At 56.6% G+C, this 23,124-nt stretch overlaps 7 protein-coding genes and 1 non-coding gene across 8 annotated transcripts; 4 read left to right on the plus strand and 4 right to left on the minus strand.

Annotated features, from left to right (window-relative positions):
* The first annotated feature begins 102 nt into the window (after window positions 1–102).
* Window positions 103–173, plus strand: B0H64DRAFT_t8. Its single transcript has one exon. It is a non-coding gene; the product is annotated as a tRNA-Gly (tRNA).
* A 1,183-nt stretch (window positions 174–1,356) lies between these two features.
* On the plus strand, window positions 1,357–3,540 carry B0H64DRAFT_370643 (uncharacterized protein; the record flags this gene model as incomplete). Its single annotated transcript, XM_062802098.1, has 1 exon — window positions 1,357–3,540. One exon carries the CDS (start codon window positions 1,357–1,359, stop codon window positions 3,538–3,540), a length of 2,184 nt encoding a protein of 727 aa, XP_062665056.1.
* A 167-nt stretch (window positions 3,541–3,707) lies between these two features.
* Window positions 3,708–4,548, minus strand: B0H64DRAFT_41569 (uncharacterized protein). The gene has a single exon (XM_062805116.1). It carries the CDS (start codon window positions 4,370–4,372, stop codon window positions 3,875–3,877), a length of 498 nt encoding a protein of 165 aa, XP_062665057.1. The 5' UTR covers window positions 4,373–4,548; the 3' UTR covers window positions 3,708–3,874.
* Window positions 4,549–5,462: 914 nt separating this feature from the next.
* Window positions 5,463–7,133, minus strand: B0H64DRAFT_383949 (mitochondrial carrier domain-containing protein). The gene has a single exon (XM_062802984.1). It carries the CDS (start codon window positions 6,664–6,666, stop codon window positions 5,470–5,472), a length of 1,197 nt encoding a protein of 398 aa, XP_062665058.1. The 5' UTR covers window positions 6,667–7,133; the 3' UTR covers window positions 5,463–5,469.
* Window positions 7,134–11,273: 4,140 nt separating this feature from the next.
* Window positions 11,274–12,764, plus strand: B0H64DRAFT_41694 (uncharacterized protein). The gene has a single exon (XM_062805208.1). It carries the CDS (start codon window positions 11,586–11,588, stop codon window positions 12,459–12,461), a length of 876 nt encoding a protein of 291 aa, XP_062665059.1. The 5' UTR covers window positions 11,274–11,585; the 3' UTR covers window positions 12,462–12,764.
* Window positions 12,765–12,921: 157 nt separating this feature from the next.
* On the minus strand, window positions 12,922–14,612 carry B0H64DRAFT_383960 (uncharacterized protein). The gene is made up of 2 exons (XM_062802985.1): window positions 14,014–14,612; window positions 12,922–13,935 (listed from the first exon to the last, which is right to left on the minus strand). Exons 1-2 carry the CDS (start codon window positions 14,143–14,145, stop codon window positions 13,069–13,071), a joined length of 999 nt encoding a protein of 332 aa, XP_062665060.1. The 5' UTR covers window positions 14,146–14,612; the 3' UTR covers window positions 12,922–13,068.
* A 663-nt stretch (window positions 14,613–15,275) lies between these two features.
* On the plus strand, window positions 15,276–18,117 carry B0H64DRAFT_335362 (P-loop containing nucleoside triphosphate hydrolase protein). Its single transcript, XM_062801123.1, has 2 exons — window positions 15,276–15,462; window positions 15,518–18,117. Coding segments are annotated over exons 1-2 (2,415 nt in total). The 5' UTR covers window positions 15,276–15,460; the 3' UTR covers window positions 17,931–18,117.
* Window positions 18,062–22,993, minus strand: B0H64DRAFT_41718 (glycosyltransferase family 24 protein). The gene is made up of 2 exons (XM_062805224.1): window positions 22,609–22,993; window positions 18,062–22,552 (listed from the first exon to the last, which is right to left on the minus strand). The coding sequence occupies exons 1-2, from the start codon at window positions 22,752–22,754 to the stop codon at window positions 18,193–18,195; spliced, it is 4,506 nt and encodes a 1,501-aa protein (XP_062665062.1). The 5' UTR covers window positions 22,755–22,993; the 3' UTR covers window positions 18,062–18,192.
* Window positions 22,994–23,124: the final 131 nt, after the last annotated feature.

The raw sequence follows: 23,124 nt of genomic DNA on the forward strand, positions 1-23,124 counted from the left end.
ACATCCGGGGACCCGCACAAAATCCCCCCCAGCACGCCATGCGATCCACGAACAAAACGGAGACACCGTCTCCGGACTCCCAACTCTTCACGAGTTCCACTCGCGTCAGTGGTTTAGTGGTAAAATCCATCGTTGCCATCGATGGGCCCCGCGTTCGATTCGCGGCTGACGCATTTTTTGACCGTGTGCGAGGTTACGTTTTGGTGATGTGATTCCGAGGGGGAAAGGCGTCGCATTGCGATCGGGCATGAGGGAGTGGGTTGTGTTTTGTTGGTGGGCGGTGGGTGGCGTTGGGTGATTGATTGCCCGGCGGGATGGGAGGTTGGGATGGAATGTTGGGGGAAGAAACGGCGCAAGGGGAGCATCGATCAATGCAGGCGGGCCTCATCGACCGGGGCGCCAGTGGTGACCGTGACAATTAGTGGGGGACAACGGCCGCACCTATTGTTGCGAGTTATCTTCCCCCATTTCAATCAGGGACAGGTGAGCCCGAAGGTTGGGCATGTGTCACTTGCCACGATTATATTGGTGAGACGCAATGCTCGGTTTGTGGGCGGAATGCGTTGGAACATGCGGAAACACGGCCATCTGCGCCCCTACCCAGAAATGCAGAACAATGGCTTTGCTGTATTCGTTGAATAGACGCGTTGCAGACGTGGCAATTCAGTTGAGGCAACAGCTCTTCATGCCAAGAATGAGAGACTCTCGAACTGAGAGGAGAGAGAAGCGCAGGGGTTCTGCGGCTCTGCAGGTTTCCCCAGGATTGGGCAGCCTGTCACACCGAAATGCCCCCACTTCGGCCAAGTCATCAACCTCCCTGGCAGCTTTCCCGACTCTTTGCTTCTGAACCCCCAAAACAACCATTCGGGTTCTTGCCCACCACGCAGGCATAACCGCCAGACCTCGCACCCTTGGCATTCCCGACTTAATAAACTCACAACTAAAAAGCCGAACATGCTTTTGCGCGAGTTAAACCCCCACAACCCCGCCTCGCGAACCTGAACTTCTCCCCGTTTCCTCTCTCTCCCCGCCCAATCGCCCAACCATAAACCGACCGACCGGCGATAGGGCAAAACCATCTTCCTCCCGACTTTCCCGTTACGACCATACTCTTCGCATCACACGCACCCCCCCGGCTTCAATTCCCACCAAATCCACTGCGCTCGCGGTTTTCGCGCCGAGTCGCCCTTCCCCGGTTTCCAGCTTCCCACTCTTCGTCTCCAGCAACTATTCGATTATTTTCGCGATCCGATGTTGCCATTTGGCGACCCAAGCCACCGTTTCCGCGATCCGAATCAAGAACCGACAATTCCCGATATTTCCGTCCCCGCTTCTTCAATTGATGATAGAAACACGATGGCTTCAAAGACCTACTTCGGCCGTGCCGAGCACGAAGGCCGCCGCCTCGGTGCGGATTTCGACCTCCTTGCCAAGTGGTCTCGTGCCTGTTCCCTTGACCACCCGATTCACTCGTACTACCTGACACAGCTCTCCGGCGAGGATCGATCACAGCTGTTTACTGGCCCCGCCCAGGAGTTTCGCCTAGAGGAGGGCCCAAATGACACGGTCAAGCTCGAAACTATTCAAGACGAAGTCGATCGCCTCGAACCCGACGTGATTGAGATGATGCGGTCGACCAACTATCAGCGATCCGAGGCGCGACGTTTCGAGATGCTGAACGAGATCGAGGACATGCATGACAAGGCAGATGGCGCAGCCGCTTTGGCCCTGTCTGGCGCGCTTCTTCGGGGCATGGACGGCCCGCCCGCTGAGAAGCTTGCGAAGCAGGTTTCCGACAATATTCTCGACTCTGCAGGCGCCAAAGTCGTGGCGCGTTGGAAAGCTGCCAGGGACGAGCGTTTGATGGGCATCAACAACCAGATTCCTAGCTCGCCGAAGCAGACCAGTGGTGGGGACGAGGACCGGCCTGGCTACGACTCGATGGATGAGACAGCAACGAGTGACACGGGTTATTCCACCACCACCAGCCAGAACATCGCCAGGAGAAAGCGAGTGCAAGGCGTATCCCTCAATACCTCGTTCTCTCACCGGTTTGCTGATGCTGCGCCGGCAAGCGAACCGTTCATCAAGACAGTTTCTCAGGCCTATGATTCCCACTCCAGCGAGTTTGAAGATGACCACACTACTCCGCAGCAAAAGCTTGCTACCAGGTTCATGTCTCCCAGCAGCTCCGCTCCGGACTACGGAAGCGAAACCTCGACAGACTCCGCTCACTGGAATAGCCCGAGCTCGGCTGGTGAAAGCCCATCATCTCCGGATCTCGACTCCGAGATCGGCTTTTTGGACGAGGCAGATGGCGGTGTCGCGCTACTTCCCACCTGCCTCGCTGAAGAGCTGGGACTCAAGGATGAATCCGATATGGCGACCCCAACCCCTGGTTCTTGTTTAAGCCACCCTGAGACTTTTGCAAGCCACCTTGGCGCTGGCTTGAGCCGAGCCTTCTTCACTGTTCCTACTGGCTTGAATGGCATGTTGGCTAACAACAACACTTATGTTAACACGTTCAACCCGTCTCCTACGTTCGGTTCGTTTGATACACACGTTGCCGACAACGCTGTCAGCCAAGAGACCAAGTCAAGAGCCTCGCCTGGTCCGTTCTCGCCGCAATCCGAGACTAGCGACTACCCGCTGGCTGAAGAGCAGCCCTGGAAAGGATTCACCTGCTACGAAGTTGCTGCTAAGTTCGGCAATGACCAGCTGGTTCCCAAGTACTGGACCACCACGCGCGGGAAGGAGCGTTATGTTCGTCATAAGATTGGTGACTTGAAGCTGGACGATGCCAAGCTGCGCTCTGATCGCTTCTCGGGTTCTGTCGCGCGCAACCCCGTTCATATCTTCGTTGATCTCTCCAACATCATCATCGGTTTCTATGACAGCATGAAAGAGAGCCGGGGCATCTCCGTCAACAAACGTGTCATGGCCCCGGCATTCTCGTTCAAGAACTTCGACACCATCCTCACTCGCGACCGAAATGTCGCCAAGAGGATCGTCGCAGGCTCCTTGGCCAACTCGTACAGCAAGCGGCGGCCTGGATACATGGTCCAAGCCCAAGATCTGAAGTACGAGATGAACATTCTGGAACGCGTTCCGAAGCCTGCGTCGCCTGTGCGCAAGCGCAAGCCGAAAGCCGGAGCCCGCGACTTGGACGCGCCCACGTCTGGGGCTGACACTTCAGGCGACGATTGCTTTGTGGGACCGATGAAGCATGGAGAGCAGGGTGTGGACGAGTTGCTCCACCTCAAGATTCTCCAGAGTGTTATCGACAGCAAGCCTGCGACCATGGTGCTCGCTACGGGCGATGCTGCGACTGCGCAGTACTCGGATGGCTTCAAGAAGAATATCGAGCGAGTACTTGCCTACGGCTGGAACATTGAACTGTACGGCTGGAGCCGCAACATCTCGTCCGCCTGGCGCGAGCCTGAGTTTGCCGAGCAATGGGGACACCAATTCAAGATCGTTGAGCTCGATGGGTTCTGCGAGGAGCTTTTTGACATGACGATTGAGTCATTGGAGCAGTAAGCTCTCTCCTCAGCAGCATCGCAGCACATGTTCTGGGTTGTCACCTCAGCTTTCGGCATCTGTCATACTTTGGCGGCGGCGATGTCACGACGCGCACCCCAACACATTTATTTCTACTTCTTCGGGGTCGGATGCAGCTGTCTGGACGGGCTTTCGCCTCGTCCACCATTGGCACGCAATCTCGACCAACAAACCGACTCTTTTTGATTTGACTTTTCGGCACATTTTCGAGTTCATGCACATTTTCTTCTTATTCATTTTAACGTATTCAGCGCCAACACACCGGCACACTTTGGCACACCGCCATCAAACTCGCTTGCTCCGAGAGCTTCGATCAATATGTTCCCTCGACGGTTCCTTCGACACATTTTGATCTACTCTCGACACTCGCTCTCAACAGACAATTTCGGGGCATTTCAAACCGAAGCAATGAGCCACCCGGCACTTTTGGCTGCTCTTGCTCCCCGACCACATTCGTCCGACCGCTTCGCGGACGACGCAAGATGAGACGTTGACTCAGCAAACCCAATGACACCCAGTTGTCCGCTTTCTCGCGACAACATCGAAACACAACTCGCAATACCAAAAAGGCACAAAAAAAAAACTTTACGACGATAATGAGTGATGACGACCACAGCATTCCATAAACCGATGGTGCAGCTGGGAAGCGATCTTGAAGTGGCACATGCGATGCACGGCGTTGATGACGACACTTACTTTTCTGTTCCTCACCGATCCATTGGCTTCTCGGTTTTCCTCTCTCTGTGTTTCTTACACATGGTCGGAATACGAGGCGGGAGTGCAGAACGGAACGTTGACCATGACCATGCATGCGAAGGGCGGCATGGGCAAGGGGGCAGGCATCCAGTGGGGTAATGCATCAGGTGGGAGGGCGCGGCATTTGGCGTGACTCGGTTTGGGAGATACCCCTGCATATCTGGGTTTTTGTTCTTCTCTTTTCCCCTTTTTTTCTTTTTTCTCCTTTTCACGCATCTGGTTGGGATGGGATGCCTCGTCACGACGGGGTGTGGTTGGGCTGGAGAATCTTTGTTTCTCTTGTTGCGGCCTTGGTTGCACCTCTCCCTGTTTGGAGCGGCGGAGGGACTACATTGGGCGTGGCAAGGCACTCGGATGGATACAGCGGCATACTTCTCCTGTGCGTGGTAGAACAGGAAGGATAGGCGTTATGGTTTTCTTTCACCATAGGGCGGTTTCTCGGTCTTCTTCGTTCTGCACTGCTCAGCGGGAATGGGCCTTACCCTTGGGCATAGTTGCCTGGGTATGATATGGGAGGGGAAGCAACTTTGTCGATAGGTTACCGCCTTGGGAGCCGACGTTGGTGCGTGTCTGTCTTGTTGACACGGCGGACGGCGGACGGGTCTGCTTGTGGATAGGGACGCTCCCCCTTTATCACCTTGGTTGGGGTATGATCCCGCTTGGACGTGGCAGGCTCGGGCGAACTTGAGGTGCGCCTGGGGCTTTGGCGAAGCCGTCATTGGTCTGGACCAGTGGTAATCCTGCTCGAGGGTGGTGGTAATGCGTGGCCATCTCCGACGTCGTGGCAGGCTACGTGCATAATGGCATACTTAGAGGACATAGCATCCAAGAATGGTACACAAAATGGGTCGTGGATATCGTTTTCGTCTCTGTGATGTTGGTAGTGAGTTTGTTTTCAACCCTAGCCAACATCATTCGTAACTGCCTGCCTGCCTAGTCTCAGGCATGTCTTTAACCTGTTGGAACCAAAACCACAAATGATGGTAAACATGGGGATTGGGTGTCCCGTATGGGGGTATTGCTCCATAGTCAGATCTATGTTGATCACTCACCCCCGTTCCCAAAAAGCAGAGTACCTCCATCCCCGGGTATCCAATGCATCCGCCCAACACCGCCGCCCCCCCCCCCCCCTCCCCAACCCAAAAACCCCATCTACACAGCCATAGCCCCCACCTCCTGGCCCTCCCGCGCGTCTCTCCTCCCCTGACCCAACTCCGCCATAACCCACTCATACACCGCCCACTGCACAGCATTCACAATAAACGCCCGCACGCTGCACACCCCTAGACCCCTGAAGAACGGCCGCATCCCACCCTCCCGGTACGTCTGCCGCGCAACCTCCCACGCCCCGAGCGGTCTCCCGCCGTCCCCACCACGACCGCCACCACCGCCGCCGGCAGCACCAAGAAGGGGCGCCCTCTCCCCCGCAACAACCCTGTCATTACCACCACCGCCGCCCAAAACCTGCGTCTGCACCCGCGTCTTGACCACATCCAACGGAAAAATGCTCGCCCACGTGATGATGCCCGCCAGCCCGCCGCAGAGCAGCACGCGCGCCGCTTCCATGCCGGCGCTACTACTACTACTGCTGCCGTCCCCCAGAGTGGTAGTAGTAGTAGTAGCGGTGGTGGTGGAGATGGAGGTGGTGGGTGGCGGGAAGAGGTGGCGCATGCCGCGGGAGCAGAGCTCGTAGCCCCAGAAGTAGAAGCCGTAGCCGACGGTGTCGCGCAGGGCGGTGACGGCGCCGCCGGCGTAGAGGCCGCGCGGGCCGTGGGTTTGGAGGAGGGTTTTGGTGATGTGCCAGGAAGAGGTGGTGAAAGGGGAAGAGGAAGGGGAGGGGGAGGGGGTTAAACCATGGATGCTGCCGGTTGCGTGCGTGAGACTCGGTGTTGCGGGGGGTGCTGGTGACGCCGGGATTTGCAGCTGGGCGCGGCACTTGACGAGCTCGGTCGGTGTCGAGACTACCCAGGTGGCGAGGCCGCCGACGGCGCCCGCGAGCCAGGTCGTGAGCAGGTTGGTGCCGCGCGCCTGGCCCCCCTGTGGTGCACCGCCTCCTGTGTCGCAGCCCGAGAGCTGGTTGAGGAAGGCCTCGGTGCGGTTGTAGGACACGAAGAGCAGCGCGTTGAGGGCGCCGTAGCCTAGGACGGGGGCGGCCGTGCCCAGGAGAAAGGGACGGGCATAGCTGTAGCTGAGGGGTGTTGATAGCGTGGCGGAGGGAGGTGTGATGGGGAAAGAAGGGGTCGCGGTGGTGATGCCGGCTTGGAGGCGGACTTTGAGCACGTCGAGCGGATTGCCGAGGATGATGCCGGCCGCACCGGAGATGTAACCGGCCCAAAAGTCGGCCGACATTTACTACTATTAGTCTGGAAAGTGAAATATACGGAAAACGGGCCTGCGGAGGAGTAATGAAGCAGAAGGTGCGGAGTCCGGAGACGGCGCCGAGCTGTGGGGGGGGTACAGCCGAGAGAATGCCGAGGTTCCCCGGGATGTCTGTTTCCGGCATTAAAGCTGCGGAGGGGAACTTGGCGAGGTTAACTTATTCACCAGAGAGTTGAAACAGATGGCCAGGCACAAACAAAAAGAGTCAAGAGGTTCAAGACGCCACTATCTACACAAGACAATTACTCGGCAGGGCCCAAACGCCGCTTGGCATGGTGGGCTGGAGCCCCGCCGAGCACCTTTCCGGCGGTGGAGTGAGACTGATGAGAGCGTTGAGAGAATTCTACAGAATTACTTTGGAGTGGTGGGGTGGTGGGGTTGCCGGGAGCTTGGTGTGTACCGTGCACGTGCGGGGTGACGCCCTGCCAAGACTCGGCTGCAGGAAAGCAGAGGCACGTGAAGAGGGAGTGACACTCCCAATCCCTGAAAGTTTGTTCGCCCACTTCAAGACCGGGGTCCTTGCCAAAGTTTCCAACTCAATGACACCAACTCAATGACACAACGGCGCATTTTTTAACAAAAAAACGTCTTGATTGGAATCGGCTTTACGAATTATCCTGAGTATTGCATTTTCTTTCATTTTAAACGGTTGTTGGGCTGTCGGGGTAGGGGCTATCAACTTTTGAACCCGGGCCCCTGTCAAAAGCGCTGCGCAAACTCACAAACAAGAGCTGGACAGACTGTCATGCAAGGATCGGCAGCTATGTAGGTACGAGCGTCTCATTGCTTACCTCAACGTCCTGTGATTCCAACCGCCAGCAACACCAAACATTTGGTTCAGCTCAGTTCTTCTTCGCAGCCTGAGGAATCCCAAGCATGTCATGAAAAAAGAGTACACAATTAAAAGAGTAAAGAAAGAAGAGAAGAAGAAAAAAAAAAGACGAACAACATGGCCAGAACACAAGTGTGTCAGTGAATTGGTTGGGACTTGGGAGGCGAAGAGGAGCTTTGGCAGAACTCGGACAGGACCATACGTCTACAACCAGTACACACTTGAGGATTGTTTCTCGGGGGTCCCGAGGCCCCCGATCACCAACACCCCGTCATATGTAGATTAGACGGGCGGCCTGCATGCCGCGTCAGTGCAGTGCGGCGAAAAGCATGGCCGCCTCCCCCGTTACAATGAGCCCCGGGCCGAGGGGTCGGGTACAGGCCCGGACAGTTCGGTGGCTGCCTTTCTAGCGAGATTAACCTTTCAGGCAACCAGCGCGTGCGGGCCCGAATCCGGGATGCCCCGGGGGTGGAGGTCCGCGGCTTGGGTGCTGAAGTCAAGGGACCAAAAGAATGGTACGGGTAACACTCTACTAAGTGTGAGGTACAGCTGAACATACCAACGCGGCACAACACAGCGCCCGTGACGATGTATGCATGTATGTATGTCTGCATCTGTAGGTATGTATGTACACGCCGCCGCGCTCGCGCTCGCACAAGCGCGGCCAGCCGCTGGAAAAGCTGGCCTTGTGTGTGCGTGTTCCATCCCCGACTCGGTCTCGACGCGCGCGCTGGGCGGGCTGTCGTGCTTCGGGGCATGGCGCGCCGTTCGAGCCCCCTACCGAGGAGTAGGGTGGTGGCAAGGATTGGCTTCGTTCGGCGCGGTGCCCGGGGCTTAGGGGGTGATCGGGGATCGGGACTCGCGATGTGGCTTGGCGGGGGGGGGGGGGGGGGGGGGGGGGGGGGGCGTCGGCTGGGGATATAGAGGATGTGTTGCGTTCCGGGCGCTGAAAGATGTGTGTGGAGTAGTTGTGTCGAGACGGAGGAGCTTGAACTTGGGGCGGGGGTTCGTCTGGGTTCTGGAGGAGGTAGACGGGACGTCATGGGCTAAGTTTGAGATCGGAGGCACCGCGGAATCGTTAAGGGATTGAGGCAGCTGCTGTTACAGGCATCGTCAGCAATGAAGACAGACGGAGAGATTCGGTACCTAGGCAGAACGAGTATTCCGTACCTACTAAATAATGGCTGCTCCGCCGCTACCAACCGGAAATCCAGCCTGGCAGCCAACCGAATAACTATCGCCATCAGCTCGGCGCATTGGAAACATCTCATTGACAACGGGATGCAACACAGTAGCTCACGCGCGCCGGATTAGCTGTCGTCAGGGGTCGGCTAAATGTTAGTCACCCATGAAGCCCGAAGTACAGAGGGTACCCTCTCGGCAAGAAAACAAACGAACTCCCCGCGTCGCAGATGTCGACCAAACCTCCACGGTGAAACGAAACAAAAAACTGTCTAATCCATATTTTTTCTTACTTGATGCCAGTTATTGGACCCCTTTTGTTAGGTTTCTTTTGCTTGGTTTCTTCCTCAATCCCGTTTGTCTTCAGACTCTTTTCGCACGTCCCCCGTCGTGCCCTCCCACGTGCCCCGCCCTGCAAGCGGGTTGGGTGTTTCAGCCTTACTACCAGGTATTTTTAGGCACGAGACAGATTTGACCGCAGTTTGAACTCCATTATTCTGCTCCAGTAAAAAGTAAAGCGATAACGTCACGTCATAAATCACTTCGGATTATTCCACTTAACGACATTGGAAAACCGCGACGATCATTTGCGTTGAAGATAGACGAGGTACCTAGGTAGTCAGGCGTGTCAGGTACCAAGGCTTCTGGCACTTTCAAAAATGCCTTTTCCCTGCAAGGCTGCGTGCGTGAACAGATCGATCGCTTTTAAGCTTCGCTTGGCATCTTGGCGAGCAGGGTCTTGAAACTCGCCCCTCTCACTTCTGTCTCTTCTCTTCCCATGGATGTTCTTCAAGAACAGGAGTGGAACAGGAGGTGTGAGAGGCAAACAAAAAGTTGGATAAACAACCGCCGCTAGACCCTGATTGAATCGGGGCTCGATGCCAACCTAGGTAATCGTTAACGAACAAATTGAACACGTTGCGAAAGAAGAAAACAGGCGTGAGATCGGTGGCCTGGGAGGGCCCGGTGATCCTGATTATCTCCGACAGCATACCGGGGGTGTGGTGCGGCTTCCCGAACAGCCCCACACACACTTTTCCTTCCCATCCATTGACACGAAGAGCTGGCCCGACATCCATATCTTTGAGTTACGAATTCAAGCGCTTCAAAACTCGTTATTCCCTTCCAAATGCTAGAACATTCGAAACCATGTCAATCCAAAGCCGCATAAAGCGATTCTTATAGTTGTTTAGTTCTTGCACAACAAGAAAAGGTGGTGAAGGTGCGACTGCCTGACTGCAAACGAGCCGACCCCCGGGTCACACCGCCTGTTGTGCGTGAACTGCCGTTGAGGCTGGTGTGGCGGCTGGTGCAGCGGCAGAGTGCATTCTGAAGAGCCCAGCCCCTGTCGCTGCATAGCTTGGCAAACCCAGCAAATCTGTCAAATCGAACGGGCAACCCTGCAAACCAAGTGGAAGCATCTTGTTTGGTTGCGTGGGAAGCCGATTTACGTTGGATTTACGTTGGATTTACGTTGGATTTGTGTTGGATTTGCGTTGGAGTTGCGTTGAATTTGCGCCGGACTTGAGTGAAATTGGGTTGATGAGATCTTGCTGCGATGGGTTCTGTGGAGAGCGCCGGTTTGCGACTTCACTGTCGCCGATGATGGCACGGTGGCAACTCCACAGTATGTACCTATTGGGAAGGGCGATCCCAGCCTGTCGGGCACCTTGCGACGGGTTCAACGGTCGGGCCGGTTCAGGGGGACAGGGGATTGGGCACAATCCCATCAGGAAGCTCGATGTAGAACCCCGCCGAACTCAACCCCGCCAAACTCAACACCACCACCACACACACGCATCGGCGACGCGCCGACGGCCTTAAGTGGTGCCATCGCCATTCGCGTCTGCTCGGCCTGGTATATATAACCCGATTACTGACTGTCCCTTATCAAGTTTCGCCCACTCTCCGCACCTCAAGACCCCGACTCCGGCTCCGAGCTTGGGGCTGGCGAAAATGGATGAACACGCCGAGTTGCGAGCGTGCAGTGACGGACGTCCTGTGACGATCCCCCTCAGCACCCCCTCCCGCTCTGCCGGCAGCCGGTCCAGCCCCCAGAGGAATTCTACAGTCTCCACTTGATGCTATCCCCTGCTGTTGATGGTTGTGTGCATATGTATGTGCAGAAAGGTATGATTGGGCCGCCCGTGCTGCAAACACACTCTGGACTGACGACAAACGCCGCCTGGCCGGCCGCCCCTGTATCTCCTGGTGCCTTTGCGCGCGGCTTCCACAGAGCGATGGAACAACATCCAGCCCTCGCTTGTCTCTGACCTCGTTATGGATGTTTGGGAGAACACTGTAGCAACCTTTTCCCGTGGTTTGCTTCGCCTCAAAGGTAAACAACAATACGAAAGAACCCCCTGGGGATGTTGTGCTCGTTCTAGACCACTCTCAACAGCGGCTGATGAGGTGGCTGTCTCAGGTATCTTTGTCTCTCACGGGTAGCCGCAAAACCGAAATGTGACAGCGCCCATCCGCCTGGAGGACATGCCCCTTGTCCCGCTGCTGCCGTTCTGCTCAGCACACTCTCTCCCAACCTTCTGCTGCAGTCATATCCAGCACACTCTTCTCCGACCTCTTGCCGCCGTCTCATCCAGCGCATTCTTCTCCGACCTCCTGCTACCGTCTCATCCAGCACACTCTTCTCCGACCTCCTGCTGCCGTCTCATCCAACACACTCTTCTCCCAACCTTCTGCTGCAGTCATATCCAGCGCACTCTTCGCCGACCTCCTGCTGCCGTCTCAGCCAGCACACTCCCTCCCGACCTTCTACTACCGTGCTATCCAGCGCACTCTCTCCCAACTTCCCGGCCGTCGTTGCACCCCTACCAACATTATCCTATCATCCCATCACAAAACAAACACCAACAACATGAATGCTCACGGGACAAACGGGGCTCCCCCGGTCGGCAGCAGCACGCACCCCCTAGTGTACTACGCTGTTGTCCGCCGTGACGGTAATTTACGCTACGCCATCTATGTGGAAACCGACCCTTTGCCGCTGTCAAGGGGCCACTCGTGGGGCACCCTGCTCCAAATCAACGGCAGCTTATCCATCCCCGCCGGGTTGACCTTCCACTCACGGGCCTGCTCCACCCCGCTCCACGCGGTAGATGGGATCTGCTTGCGGCCCGTTGGCCGGGCGCCCCGCCGCGCCGTCTCGGGGATCATCAAGGAATGCGCCAAGATCCCGCTGGCCACGGCGCCGGGTGGCGGTCCGGTACTGCTGCCTGCCCAGCCGCCTCGCAACTCCTTGGAGTGGACCAACACGGCCATCGACACACTCGCCGCGGCCCGCCTCCTCCTGCCGCTGAACGACTCCGACCCTCGCGCGGTCATTTTCCGTCCCGGCCGGAACGCAGGCGCCGTCCCCGGGCTTACATTGTGGCAAGGGGAGCATGGTGGGGCGCCTGCGCCGGTCGTTCACCCGGGTCCGCGTGCGCCAGTCGTGGTCCCGGGTCAGGTCGGTGGGGCGCCTGCGCCGGTCGTTAACCCGGGCCCGCAAGTGCCAGTCGTGGTCCCGGGTCAGGCCGGTGGGGCGCCTGCGCCGGTCATTCACCCAGGCCCGCATGCGCCAGTCGCGGTCCCGGGTCAGGCCGGTGGGGTGCATGTGCCGGTGGTGGTCCCTTGGGAACATCGGTTGTGGCTAGTTGTCCTCTCCTCTTTGTTTCTCGTCGCTCTTTCTGCAGAGGGTGGGTGGATGGAGGCAGTCTCTTACCTTCTGTTCATCCTCCTTCTGATTCGCTAAAGGACGCACCGGCGGGCGGTTGCCAGGGAGGATGGCTGTGGGTGGGAGATGGTTCTTTCCTTCTTCATGTTCAGCTTTCTCCTTGGCTCGGTACTGGGGGGTTGGTCGCTGAGACGGTGGGCATGGGTGGAGTGATGAGTCTTTCCTTTTTCATGTTCGGTTCTTTCTTTGGTTCGCTAATGAGGGTTGGGGGAGTTGGTCGCGAGGTGGGTGGGCATGGGTGGAGTGATGATTCTTTCCTTCTTCATGATCAGCTTTCTCTTTGGTTCGCTAATGAGGGTTGGGGGAGTTGGTCGCGAGGTGGGTGGGCATGGGTGGAGTAATGATTCTTTCCTTCTTCATGATCAGCTTTCTCTTTGGCTTGGTATTGGGGTTTGGGGGAGTTGGTCGCGAGGTGGGTGGGCATTGGTGGAGTGATGATTCTTTCCTTCTTCATGTTTAGTCTCTCTTTGTCTCGCCAGTGATAGGGGTTGGGATGGGCCGTTGCGAGGGAGGTAGGTGTTGCTAATTTCCATCCGTCCCCCTCCAGAGTGTATGTTCCGGGGCGGGCTGGGGGGAGATGGCCGGGTTCTTTGAGCATGTATTGTCCGTCGCATTGGTCTCCTTTTCAGATATCAATAAACGTCATGTGGTGTAACAAGAGGTCGTGTTCAGCGATATGTGCATCCAACATCTCATCCACCCACGCCTCCCAACCGTGGTGGGGGAGCCGCGGGCGGTCGCCTATGCGACTGCAACAGTATTCCCAATAGGTTGGATACCATCCGGCGTTCTGCCAATTGACGATCACAACGGTCCCATCTTCACGTAGAATGAGATTGCGCCCGTATAAATGGGAGTGTGTGAAGACGGACCCATTATGCCCGTTAAACACTTTCCGGTAAGCATCAGCATACGGTATTGCCTGGCGCTCGGTTGGGCGCGTGTTAACAATATCCGTATCGAGGTAACGTAGCATGGCTTCGGTCCACTCCTCTTCAGTCTCGTGGGGCCCCGAGATAGCCTTGTCCGGATGTGGTCGGTGTGAGACTCGGTCGGTTATAAAGTGGCAATCTCGTATAGGTTGTCTCCGGATACCACCGTAGTAGCCCGGGGAAGGGATACTACGTAACTCGTCCATATTGCGGCGTATCTGCAAGGCAATAGCTTGCCTTTGAGCTCTATCGAGACCGTTCCATATCTCTCCCAGCTGATGTCCCGGGATAAATTCTTGGACAATGAAGTTCAGTCCGGTTTCCTCGTCGTGGAACATTGCATAGAGTTTTGGGATAGGTATATTCGTCGATTCTTGAACAAAGAGCATATTCTCGCCCTCGTGGAAGGAGATATGGAACCCTAACTCATCACAACTCCCGTACTTGACGGCGAAGTGCTTACCGACACGGTAAATCGGGGCCCCGGTGTCCGTGCTGACGCGCTGTCTGGGCGTAGCAAGGATCTCCTCCACGGTGGGCAGCTCGACTCCGTCTGGGAGGCTCCCACGGTAAAAGTATCGTAGTTTGGGCGGAGCAAGGATCCCCTCCACGGTGGGCAGCTCGACTCCGTCTGGGAGGCTCTCAATGTCCAAGTATGGTAAGTCATGTTGTGTAGCGACCGTGGTAACCTTTTCGAGGGCGGAGAGGCGTGCGGTTGAAGCAATAATATCCTCCGCGGTTGGCAGGGTCACTGGGAGGGATTTAGCCATGATGGATATGTTGGGCTTCCTACCTATGCTTGTACGACGAGACCCGAAGGTTAACTTAGAACTCAGCCTTGCGAATGAACCTTTAGTCTTGTTCTGTGTTTGACTAAGGGATGTGGAGGTTGAGTCAGAACTTGGTTTAGGATTGAATGGCGCTCCGTATTTATATTATATTATTCTTGGCCTTTTGCAAAGAACCTGTTCCACCTGCCGGGCTTTGAAGTCAGACAAAAGCCCACGAGCGGCCGCCGAGGGCGCAACGTTGGCCCTGTTTACTCGTGACTCTTTTGAGATTGGGCCTCATGTTTGGTCATATAAAGCAAGCGAGATCAGAGTCTAAGTGACCACCGTACCTAGGTAGGTGTTGAATGATGATGATTGATGAACAGGACGAAGGTTGAGTTCAAAGTGAACACCCTGTTGGCGGGGGCCAAGCTGAGACCCACACCACTGTGCGGAGTGATTCGAACATCTTGTTTATACTGTATTAGTTTACACTCACTTTCAGGCGGCCACAGAAGGTCCCTACTGGTCACGGGCATTGAGAAATGGCCCTGTTAGAACTTTCAAGGGGTCTGAGCAAGCTGATAGCGACTCAAGGTATATAAAATTAACACCGTTAAAATGCGCTAGATCTGGAAAACCCAACTACGATTGAGTCTATTCGACTAAACGTAATCCTCCAATGCTGGGGGGGTCCGGCCGGTGGGAGGTGGTTTACAGTGGCTACAGCGGCCGGCGCGGGGGGCGTTGGGCGATCCCTACTGAGCTGTGGGCTTGGCACAACAGCCCGGGATTCACTTTTGAACTCAACCTATTACTGATTCGAGTTTTGCATTCAAAGATCAAGGGGTGAGTAGTAGTACTAGAGTGTGAATGTCTGGGGAGCGAGCGGTTTTACTGGCATGCCACGCTCGAAGTGAAAACAGAGAAACCCATCCCAATTCGCAATATTCATAATATCCAAGTTTATTCAAGCGGTCAAGTGGGCTGCCCGGATCGCCATGGGCATTGAAGTTTGGCTGTCGTCCGGATCCAAATCGGGAAATGCGTGTCCCACCAATCTGTATCTCTCTCATGCTCCCGACATGAAAGTGGGCTTGGCGTGGCGGTCATCTGACACCGCGGGGAAGGCGCGTGTCTGCTGAACTGAACGCGTCCATGGTCCCGTCAACACAGCCGCGCCCGCTCCTTCCGGTTGCTGCGTCAGAGCGTCAAATTTATTTATTTGGCTTCGGAAGGCCATCAAATCTCTTGGAATTACCTCTAATACTTCCTTATCAGGCATTGGACGGTAGCTCAATACCCGTGTGCCACCATGTAAACTCATTCGACCCACCGCGCCTGTGTATCCAACTGTGACTGACTCCAATAGGACGGCCTCAACGCCAGCCACGCCCGCCGCGAACAAGGAGAATGCCGTGCCCCGTAGCCGCTTCCCAACACCGCAGTCTGTCGACCGCCTACATAGACCGTTCAAATGCCCCGGTTCTGCCACACGCACCGTCGCGACCGACCGCCCGGCTCGGAAGCGGAGAAGGGTCGATTACGGGGGTGCCGACGGGGAGGCAGATGCTGACAAGCCCTACACCAATGCGGACCGTCTTGCTCTCGCGAACCGAGATGCCAACCGGTTTCCTGTGTTCCAAGCCAAGGATAAGGATAAGATCTTTCGCAAGGCCTTTTCCGTTCCCTTTGTCAACAAGGACAATGCCGCATACAATCCGAACCGCCCCCCTCCAACCTTGGGATTGAGACAGGGTGCAGTCTTCATCGCCAAGCCCCTGCACGATCCATGTGGCGAGTTTGCTATTGTGCTCCACGACCCGACAGTCGACGACAGGCCCAAAGAGACGGCCAAGCTCGAAGAAAAACAACAGGAAGTCGAACCGGCATCAAAGATTGATGCGCCGCTGATGCACAAGAGTCTCGCCGAGATTCTCGGGATCAAGAAGAAGGTTGAGGGCGAGCATCCAAGGGTCCCAGTTGTCATCGACCCAAGGCTTGCCAAGGTGCTCCGACCCCATCAGATCGAGGGTGTCAAGTTCATGTACCGATGCGTGACGGGCATGATCGATGAAAAGGCAAACGGGTGCATCATGGCGGACGAAATGGGTCTCGGAAAGACGCTACAATGTATCACCCTTCTCTGGACCCTGCTGAAGCAGTCTCCCGATGCCGGCAAGTCCACGATCCAGAAGGCTATCGTTGCCTGCCCTTCGAGTTTGGTGCGGAACTGGGCGAACGAGCTGGTCAAGTGGTTGGGGGCTGACGCCATCACGCCTTTCGCTATTGACGGCAAGGCGTCGAAGGAGGAACTCACCCGCCAGCTTCGCCAATGGGCCATTTCCACTGGTCGTTCCGTCACCCGCCCGGTCATAATCGTGTCATACGAAACCCTTCGTCTTAATGTCGAAGAGCTCAAGAATACGCCCATCGGCTTGATGCTTTGTGACGAGGGCCATCGTCTAAAAAACGGAGACAGCCAGACTTTCGGTGCCTTGAACAACCTGAATGTCTCACGACGCGTCATTCTGTCTGGTACCCCGATCCAGAACGATTTGTCCGAGTACTTCGCCCTCATCAGCTTTGCAAATCCGGATCTTCTAGGGACCCGGTTGGAATTTCGCAAGCGCTTTGAGCTTCCTATTCTACGTGGACGTGACGCCGATGCCTCCGAGGCCGATCGAAAACGCGGCGACGAATGCCTTGTTGAGCTACTCGCCATTGTCAACAAGTTTATCATCCGCCGCACCAACGACATCCTGTCCAAGTACCTTCCAGTCAAGTACGAGCACGTGGTGTTCTGCAATCTGGCACCCTTTCAACTGGCGCTCTATAACTACTTCATCACCTCCCCCGATATCCAGGCACTCCTCCGAGGCAAGGGTTCCCAGCCGCTCAAGGCCATCGGCATGCTCAAAAAGCTCTGCAACCACCCCGACCTCTTGGACCTTGTGGCCGACCTCCCGGGTTGCGAGAAGTACTGGCCGGCCGACTACGTCCCTAAAGAAGCCCGCGGTCGCGACCGTGACATCAAACCGTGGTACTCGGGCAAAATGCAGGTCCTTGCCCGCATGCTTGCCCGCATCCGCGCCGACACCAACGACAAGATTGTGCTCATCAGCAATTACACTTCTACCCTCGACCTGTTCGAGCGCCTCTGCCGATCTAACAACTACGGCTGTTTGCGCCTCGATGGCACAATGAACGTCAACAAGCGCCAGAAGCTTGTGGACAAGTTCAATGACCCGGACGGTCCCGAGTTCGTTTTTCTGCTCTCCTCAAAGGCGGGCGGCTGCGGCCTCAACTTGATCGGCGCCAACCGTCTCGTCCTCTTCGACCCTGATTGGAACCCGGCCGCCGACCAGCAGGCGCTCGCCCGTGTGTGGCGTGACGGCCAGAAGAAGGACTGCTTTGTCTATCGCTTCATCGCCACGGGCACGATCGAGGAGAAGATCTTCCAGCGGCAGAGCCACAAGCAGAGCCTGAGCTCCTGCGTCGTCGACTCGGCCGAGGACGTGGAACGCCATTTCAGCTTGGACAGCCTGCGCGAGCTGTTCCAGTACCGGGCCGACACCAGGAGCGACACGCACGACACCTTCAAGTGCAAGCGCTGCCGCCCGGACGGCAAGCAGCACATCAAGGCCCAGGCCATGCTCTATGGCGATACCAGCACGTGGAATCACTTTATCAACGAGGGGCTCAAGGTGATCCAGGACCATTTGCTTAAGCAGGAGTGTGGGGCGGAGGAGGTCAGCGCCGTGTTTCAGTACATTTCCCACTGAGCACTTAATGTAGCGTTATTGATGCAAGTTGGCGTTTGGTGTGTTTTTGGGTGTATTGTTGCTGTTGTGGGGTTTGCTTCGGGGATTGAACGTTGTTGGTGTGCCGCTGCGGGAAAACGCATTCGGGTTCCAGCCAAAAATGATAGATGACAAGATGATCACAGCAAGCGAGTTTTGCGAAATTGAGACTTGCACCTTGTTTGCTCAGGAAGCTCTCTCTACTCATTGCTACCTACCCAATGATCGACCATCCTGTTACGATTTACAACTCGTCCTTTCCACTCGCCGTCCCGGTCACAATCTCTTCCTCGAACCGTCTGCTCTTGGGATTCCTCTCCACCTCGGCCTCCTGCTCCTCCTTGCGCCGCCTCGCCAGCGCGGCGATCTCCTCGTCGTACTCGGTCCACTCCGGCACCTGCCGCCGCGCCCGGTCCAGCTTGGGCTCCTTGGTCTGCGGGTTGTTGCACAGGTCGATGGTGCGGGCCTCCTTGAGGGTCTCGTCGCTGCACCACGTCTCGCACCACAGCCACTCCTGCGGCAGGCTGTGGATGGGGATCTGGAACTGCATGTGGTTGGGCAGGTCCTGGTCGAGGTTGGCGAGCGAGTTGGGGTCGGCCGAGAGGGCGTGGTACTGCTGGCGCAGGCGGTCGCCGGCGGCGAGCTCGCGGAAGCGGCGCAGGTCGACGGCGTAGAGGGCGCTGATGTGGTAGGGGTGGCCCTTGAGGTAGTTGGCCCAGTAGCCCGTCTTCCAGAACCGGAAGCCCTCCATCTCGGTGCGCGAGTCGCACATGGGCGCGAAGCCGTACGGCGCCCCCTCGAGGTCCAGCGTCGCCAGCTCGCGCATGTCCGCCCGCACCACCTGGTCCGCGTCCACAAAGATCACCTTGTCCAGCGACAGCGGGAACAGCACGTCCAGGAAGAGGATCTTGTACCCCCAGATCTCGCGCTGCTTCTCTTTCTGCTGGCGCAGCCAGTGCGGCCACTTGTACGTTACCATCTCGTACGAGAAGTTGTATTCGGCGGCGAGGTGCGGGATGAAGTCCTTGAAGGAGGGGGACAGGAACTGCTCGATGAACCAGAACTTGACCGTGTGGTTGGTGTGCCGCATGACCGAGACCATCATGATGTTGAGCATGCGCTCGTAGAGGTGGCCGCTGGCGACCGAGAAGATGTTGATCTCGGCGTGTTGCGTGGCGGAGAGCGACTTGGTTTCCTCGGCGGGCTTGGCACGGCCGAGGAGGCCTTCAGCGAACTTGAGGCCTTTGGAAACAAACTCCATGGCGGCGTTGCCGGTGCCGGCGGCCCCGTCGGGGTTGGTTTCTTCGAGCACGTCTTCCTCCATCATGCCGGGCTTGCGCTTCAGGCGGGGGTAGAGTGTTGTGCCCTGGAAGTTCATGAGTGCGATTTCGGCCGAGTCGTCGCCGGGAACAGGCGTCCAACCCTCGGCGCCGAGGCTTTCCATGGTGAAGATGTCGGAGCTCCGGCCTTCCTTCAGCCGGAGGCTGTAAACACCCGGGTTGGCCTTGAACTGGAAGAAACCGAGGTTGGCCATGATGATGGTGTCGGCAAAGTGCGAGTCCTTCTCAGTACCTAGGACGAGCTGCACGCCCCGAGGAGGCTGGCCTGCCGGCATCTCGCGCGAGTGCCCTTCAATCAGGATGTTCTCCAGCTGGTAAACCGCCTCGATGTGCTCTGTGCCCCTTTTGGCCTTGATGTCCTTGATGCGGAGGTTGTCCAGGTCATCGACCGAGACCTTGGACGTAACGAGCCAGGCGGGCGGCACGTCCATGCCCGCGACCAGGAGTGTGTCTTGGGGGACCCCCGCAAAGTTGGCCGACAGTGCCTTGACCTTCCCGCTGTCGTCAAAACTGGGCGATGACTCGAGAACGTACCGGTAAAATCGCTTGATGGGAAGCTCTCCGAGCTCGTCAGCAGGGTTGAGGAAGACTTGGAGATGGACACCCTCAAGTTCTGAGAGCACCTTCAGCACGGCAGCCCACTTCTGGCCCACCTCGCTGGCGGGGTTGATGACAGCGACGAAAAAGATGGTTGCCGTGGAGGCATCGCCGACCTGGAACGAGGTATGAGCCGACTTCAATTCATTGAAAGCAGCCGTCCTGGCCGAGGACGCCGAGTCAAAAATGCCCTGCGGGAGATCTGAGATGCCAGAGAGGGCAGTGACAGAAGTCAGCTTAGCAGCATCCAATGGGCCCGAGATCCTGTCTCCGAGCCCCAGGTCCTCGACGGCCTTGTAGACTGGTAGGATCCGGCTGGCGCGTTCGGCTTCAAGAAACTGTTCGAAATCCTCCTTCTTGAAGTCTTCAGCCGACACGATGGGGCTAGCCACACGACCGTTCAGTATTAGCGCGTTGTCGCCCTCCTTGAGACTGACATCGGCCAGAAAGCTAGTTAGCGCAGCATCGTAGGCGGGATCAGCCTCTGCCTTGCCACTCTCGAGAATTGTCTCAAGGTCAAGAAGCTGGGTAGCTGACGCCAAATCGGCCTCACGGGCCTTGATGCGTTGGGTGAGCTGCGAGGGAGAGCGAGCGGTGTCCTTCGGGTTATGCACAATGTCGAGGCGGATGCCAGAGAGTTCGCTACGGAACTGAAGCGCAAATAAGAGCAGCTTTTGACCCTCAAGGCTGTCCAGGTCCGCAATGACCGTCAGGGCGGCCCAATCTTCCTTGGTCGATTGTTCATTGGCCTCAACGACTGGCACCTTGTTGAATACAATGTGGTGATCGGTGTACAGTTTGTTCACATTGAGCACTTTGACATCTTTCGCGTCCTCGGGGAAGATGAGCGTGTTGCGCCTCGTGATGGCGTTCTCTAGGAAGCGGCCGGGGATCCAGGTATCGTCATTGACCTGTCCAAAGTACGCGGCCTGTTGAAGAGCTTGCAGATCGCCCATGAGCTTTTGATTCATGGCTCGAAGCCAATTCTCGTCCCGGGGAATTGCGAAGCCGTCCATGAAGACGGAAGGGACCTCGCCACCAGCACGCAGACGCTCCACCCAGTGCTTAGCCAGATGGATTTGCTTCTCGTGGCCCTCAGATGTAAAAATGTCCTTGAACGACAGCACGGAAGCCTCTGGCCGTAGGGGCCGGTCTTTGGTGGCTTCGTTGAAGATACTCTCGTCAGGCTTAGCAGTTTTCTGGTTTTCGAGCGACTTCTCGAGATAGGAGGCTGCTGCTGAGAGGCCGTGAGTTTCCAAGAGGTAGTAGACAACCTTGGCCTGGTCAATGGCCTCTCCCGTGGGAGTAAGTGGGACCAAGCCAAACCGGATTGGAACCAGCCGCTTCATGAAGGACAAGAGCTGCGTCGTGACCATCTTGACATCCTCGGGCTTGGTGAAGTCCACAGGGACGATTAGGTTGAAAATATCCTTCCGGATTTGGGGCAAGCCTTGGCCAAAGTGCTGAATCAAGGCCCAGATGCTGGGGGCGAATTCCTGGTACCGCTTGTCCTTCTCGAGGTTGTTCAGCCAAACAATAACTCGGCCATCTTCAATCTCGTCGCGCCAGTCGAAACGGCGCGGCTCCTCGCCCCCCGATTTTGCCTGGGCCACCTCTGTGTGTCCCAACAAGGAGATGGCTTGCTGTCCGGTAAGGCCAAGGTCAAGAACACCATTGATCAGCCTGCGCTCCCGTGTGAGCAAGTCGACGAGCCCGAATGGTTGGATTTGGCGTTCGATCAGCTGAATGCCGTTCATCCACAACACGTTCATACCCTCGGGGACTAGGACCTTCCGGTTATCCTCGTGCTCGGCTTTGAACTCAGCAGAGACGTTATGGGCTCCGAGAGAAGTCGAGTACTTGGGGAAGTCTTGGGTGAGCTTTAGCAGAGTCTCGAATGGCGACTCGCTTTGCATAATGAAGGACGCTGCCTTCATGCCCAGGGATGCAAGCTCGGATTTCTCCAGCGGCTTGATATCTGTGACCTCCTCATCGTCGAGCACGACTTCGGAGGACCCGATAGGCTTCTGAGCCTCGCCCCCCGGTGACTTGGCGGCACCAGTGTCTCGGTCGTCGATGACGATGTAGTCCGTCCGCTTAAGAGTGAGTTCCACTCCGTAGCCATTGACGGAGAGCGCCTCGGTTGGGTGGGCTGGGCTTCTCCTGTACCTGACTCGGTACGCGCCCTCCCCACTCTGGGCTAATTTCATGGCGATTTCATGATAGGTACCAAAGTCCGGCGCCGTTATATCGGCGTAGAGAATGACATCGCGGGAGCCAGTCCCAAACTTGCGGTCAAATGGCAGGGGCCGTCCCTGGTTGTTCTCCTGTACTTCGCTGTGTGCCTCGTCAAGCGCAGGTGTGCAGTACTGCTTCCCGTCCACGAAGAACCATTGCCCACACCCAACCTGGTCTCCGGACAGAGACGGTTCTACCGCAGTTGTGTAGTATTGATAGTGCGCCTCCACTCGGGGTGCTGCCGTCCGCATCGAGAGGGCCAACTTGAATGTCGACAGTGCCTCCCCATCCACATGCCCATCATCACGCAGAACTTGGACGAACTTTTCATATAACGCCTTGTCGGTCTTGGCTTCGACAAAATGCCCTTTCGCAATTCGGTCGAGGAGGGCAAAGTAGGTAGTCGCGTTCTCGGAAGCTGCTGTTTCCCTTGGAGTATGTGAGCTGTGATTCTAATTAATAGCAACGGAGAGCAAGCAACCTACAGCAGCTCCACAAGGTAAGGAGGCGAAGGGAATGCTGCTTTCAGCGCAACATTGACCGAGGGCGAGGCAGAAACGTGTGTCGAGGGAAGCCAGGATGTAGCGAGGAGGACCGCAATGCCCCATGGGAGCTGCGAGAGTCGGAGCATGGCGCCTGCAGCTGCCCACGGGCAGTATCACAAAAGTTCGAGTCTTGCTTGTTGTACGTTGCAAGGAGTAGAGGAATTCGTAAAGACAAAGCCCCGTTCCCCGAGTGAATCCCTCCCTCAGAAGAGATGCGCCGGAGTTTTGTTGCCACGTTGGCAGTTGTCGGAAATGTGTTGTGATTAAGCTGCTTTTACGCCATCGAACGTCGAAACCTGCAACTTAAGAGTGTAAATGCCGAAAAATGGTAGATTTAGTTGGCACAAATGGCCTCCAAAGTTTTCTGTTATTCTCGCCCGCTCTTTTGTGGAATATTTCTGTACAAATAGGTACATCTACTCTGCATCCATCTTAGAGCACTGGCAGGTTGGCGGG

Source organism: Chaetomium fimeti (genome assembly GCF_033439085.1).
Source record: "Chaetomium fimeti strain CBS 168.71 chromosome Unknown B0H64scaffold_1, whole genome shotgun sequence".
Lineage (NCBI taxonomy): Eukaryota > Fungi > Ascomycota > Sordariomycetes > Sordariales > Chaetomiaceae > Chaetomium > Chaetomium fimeti.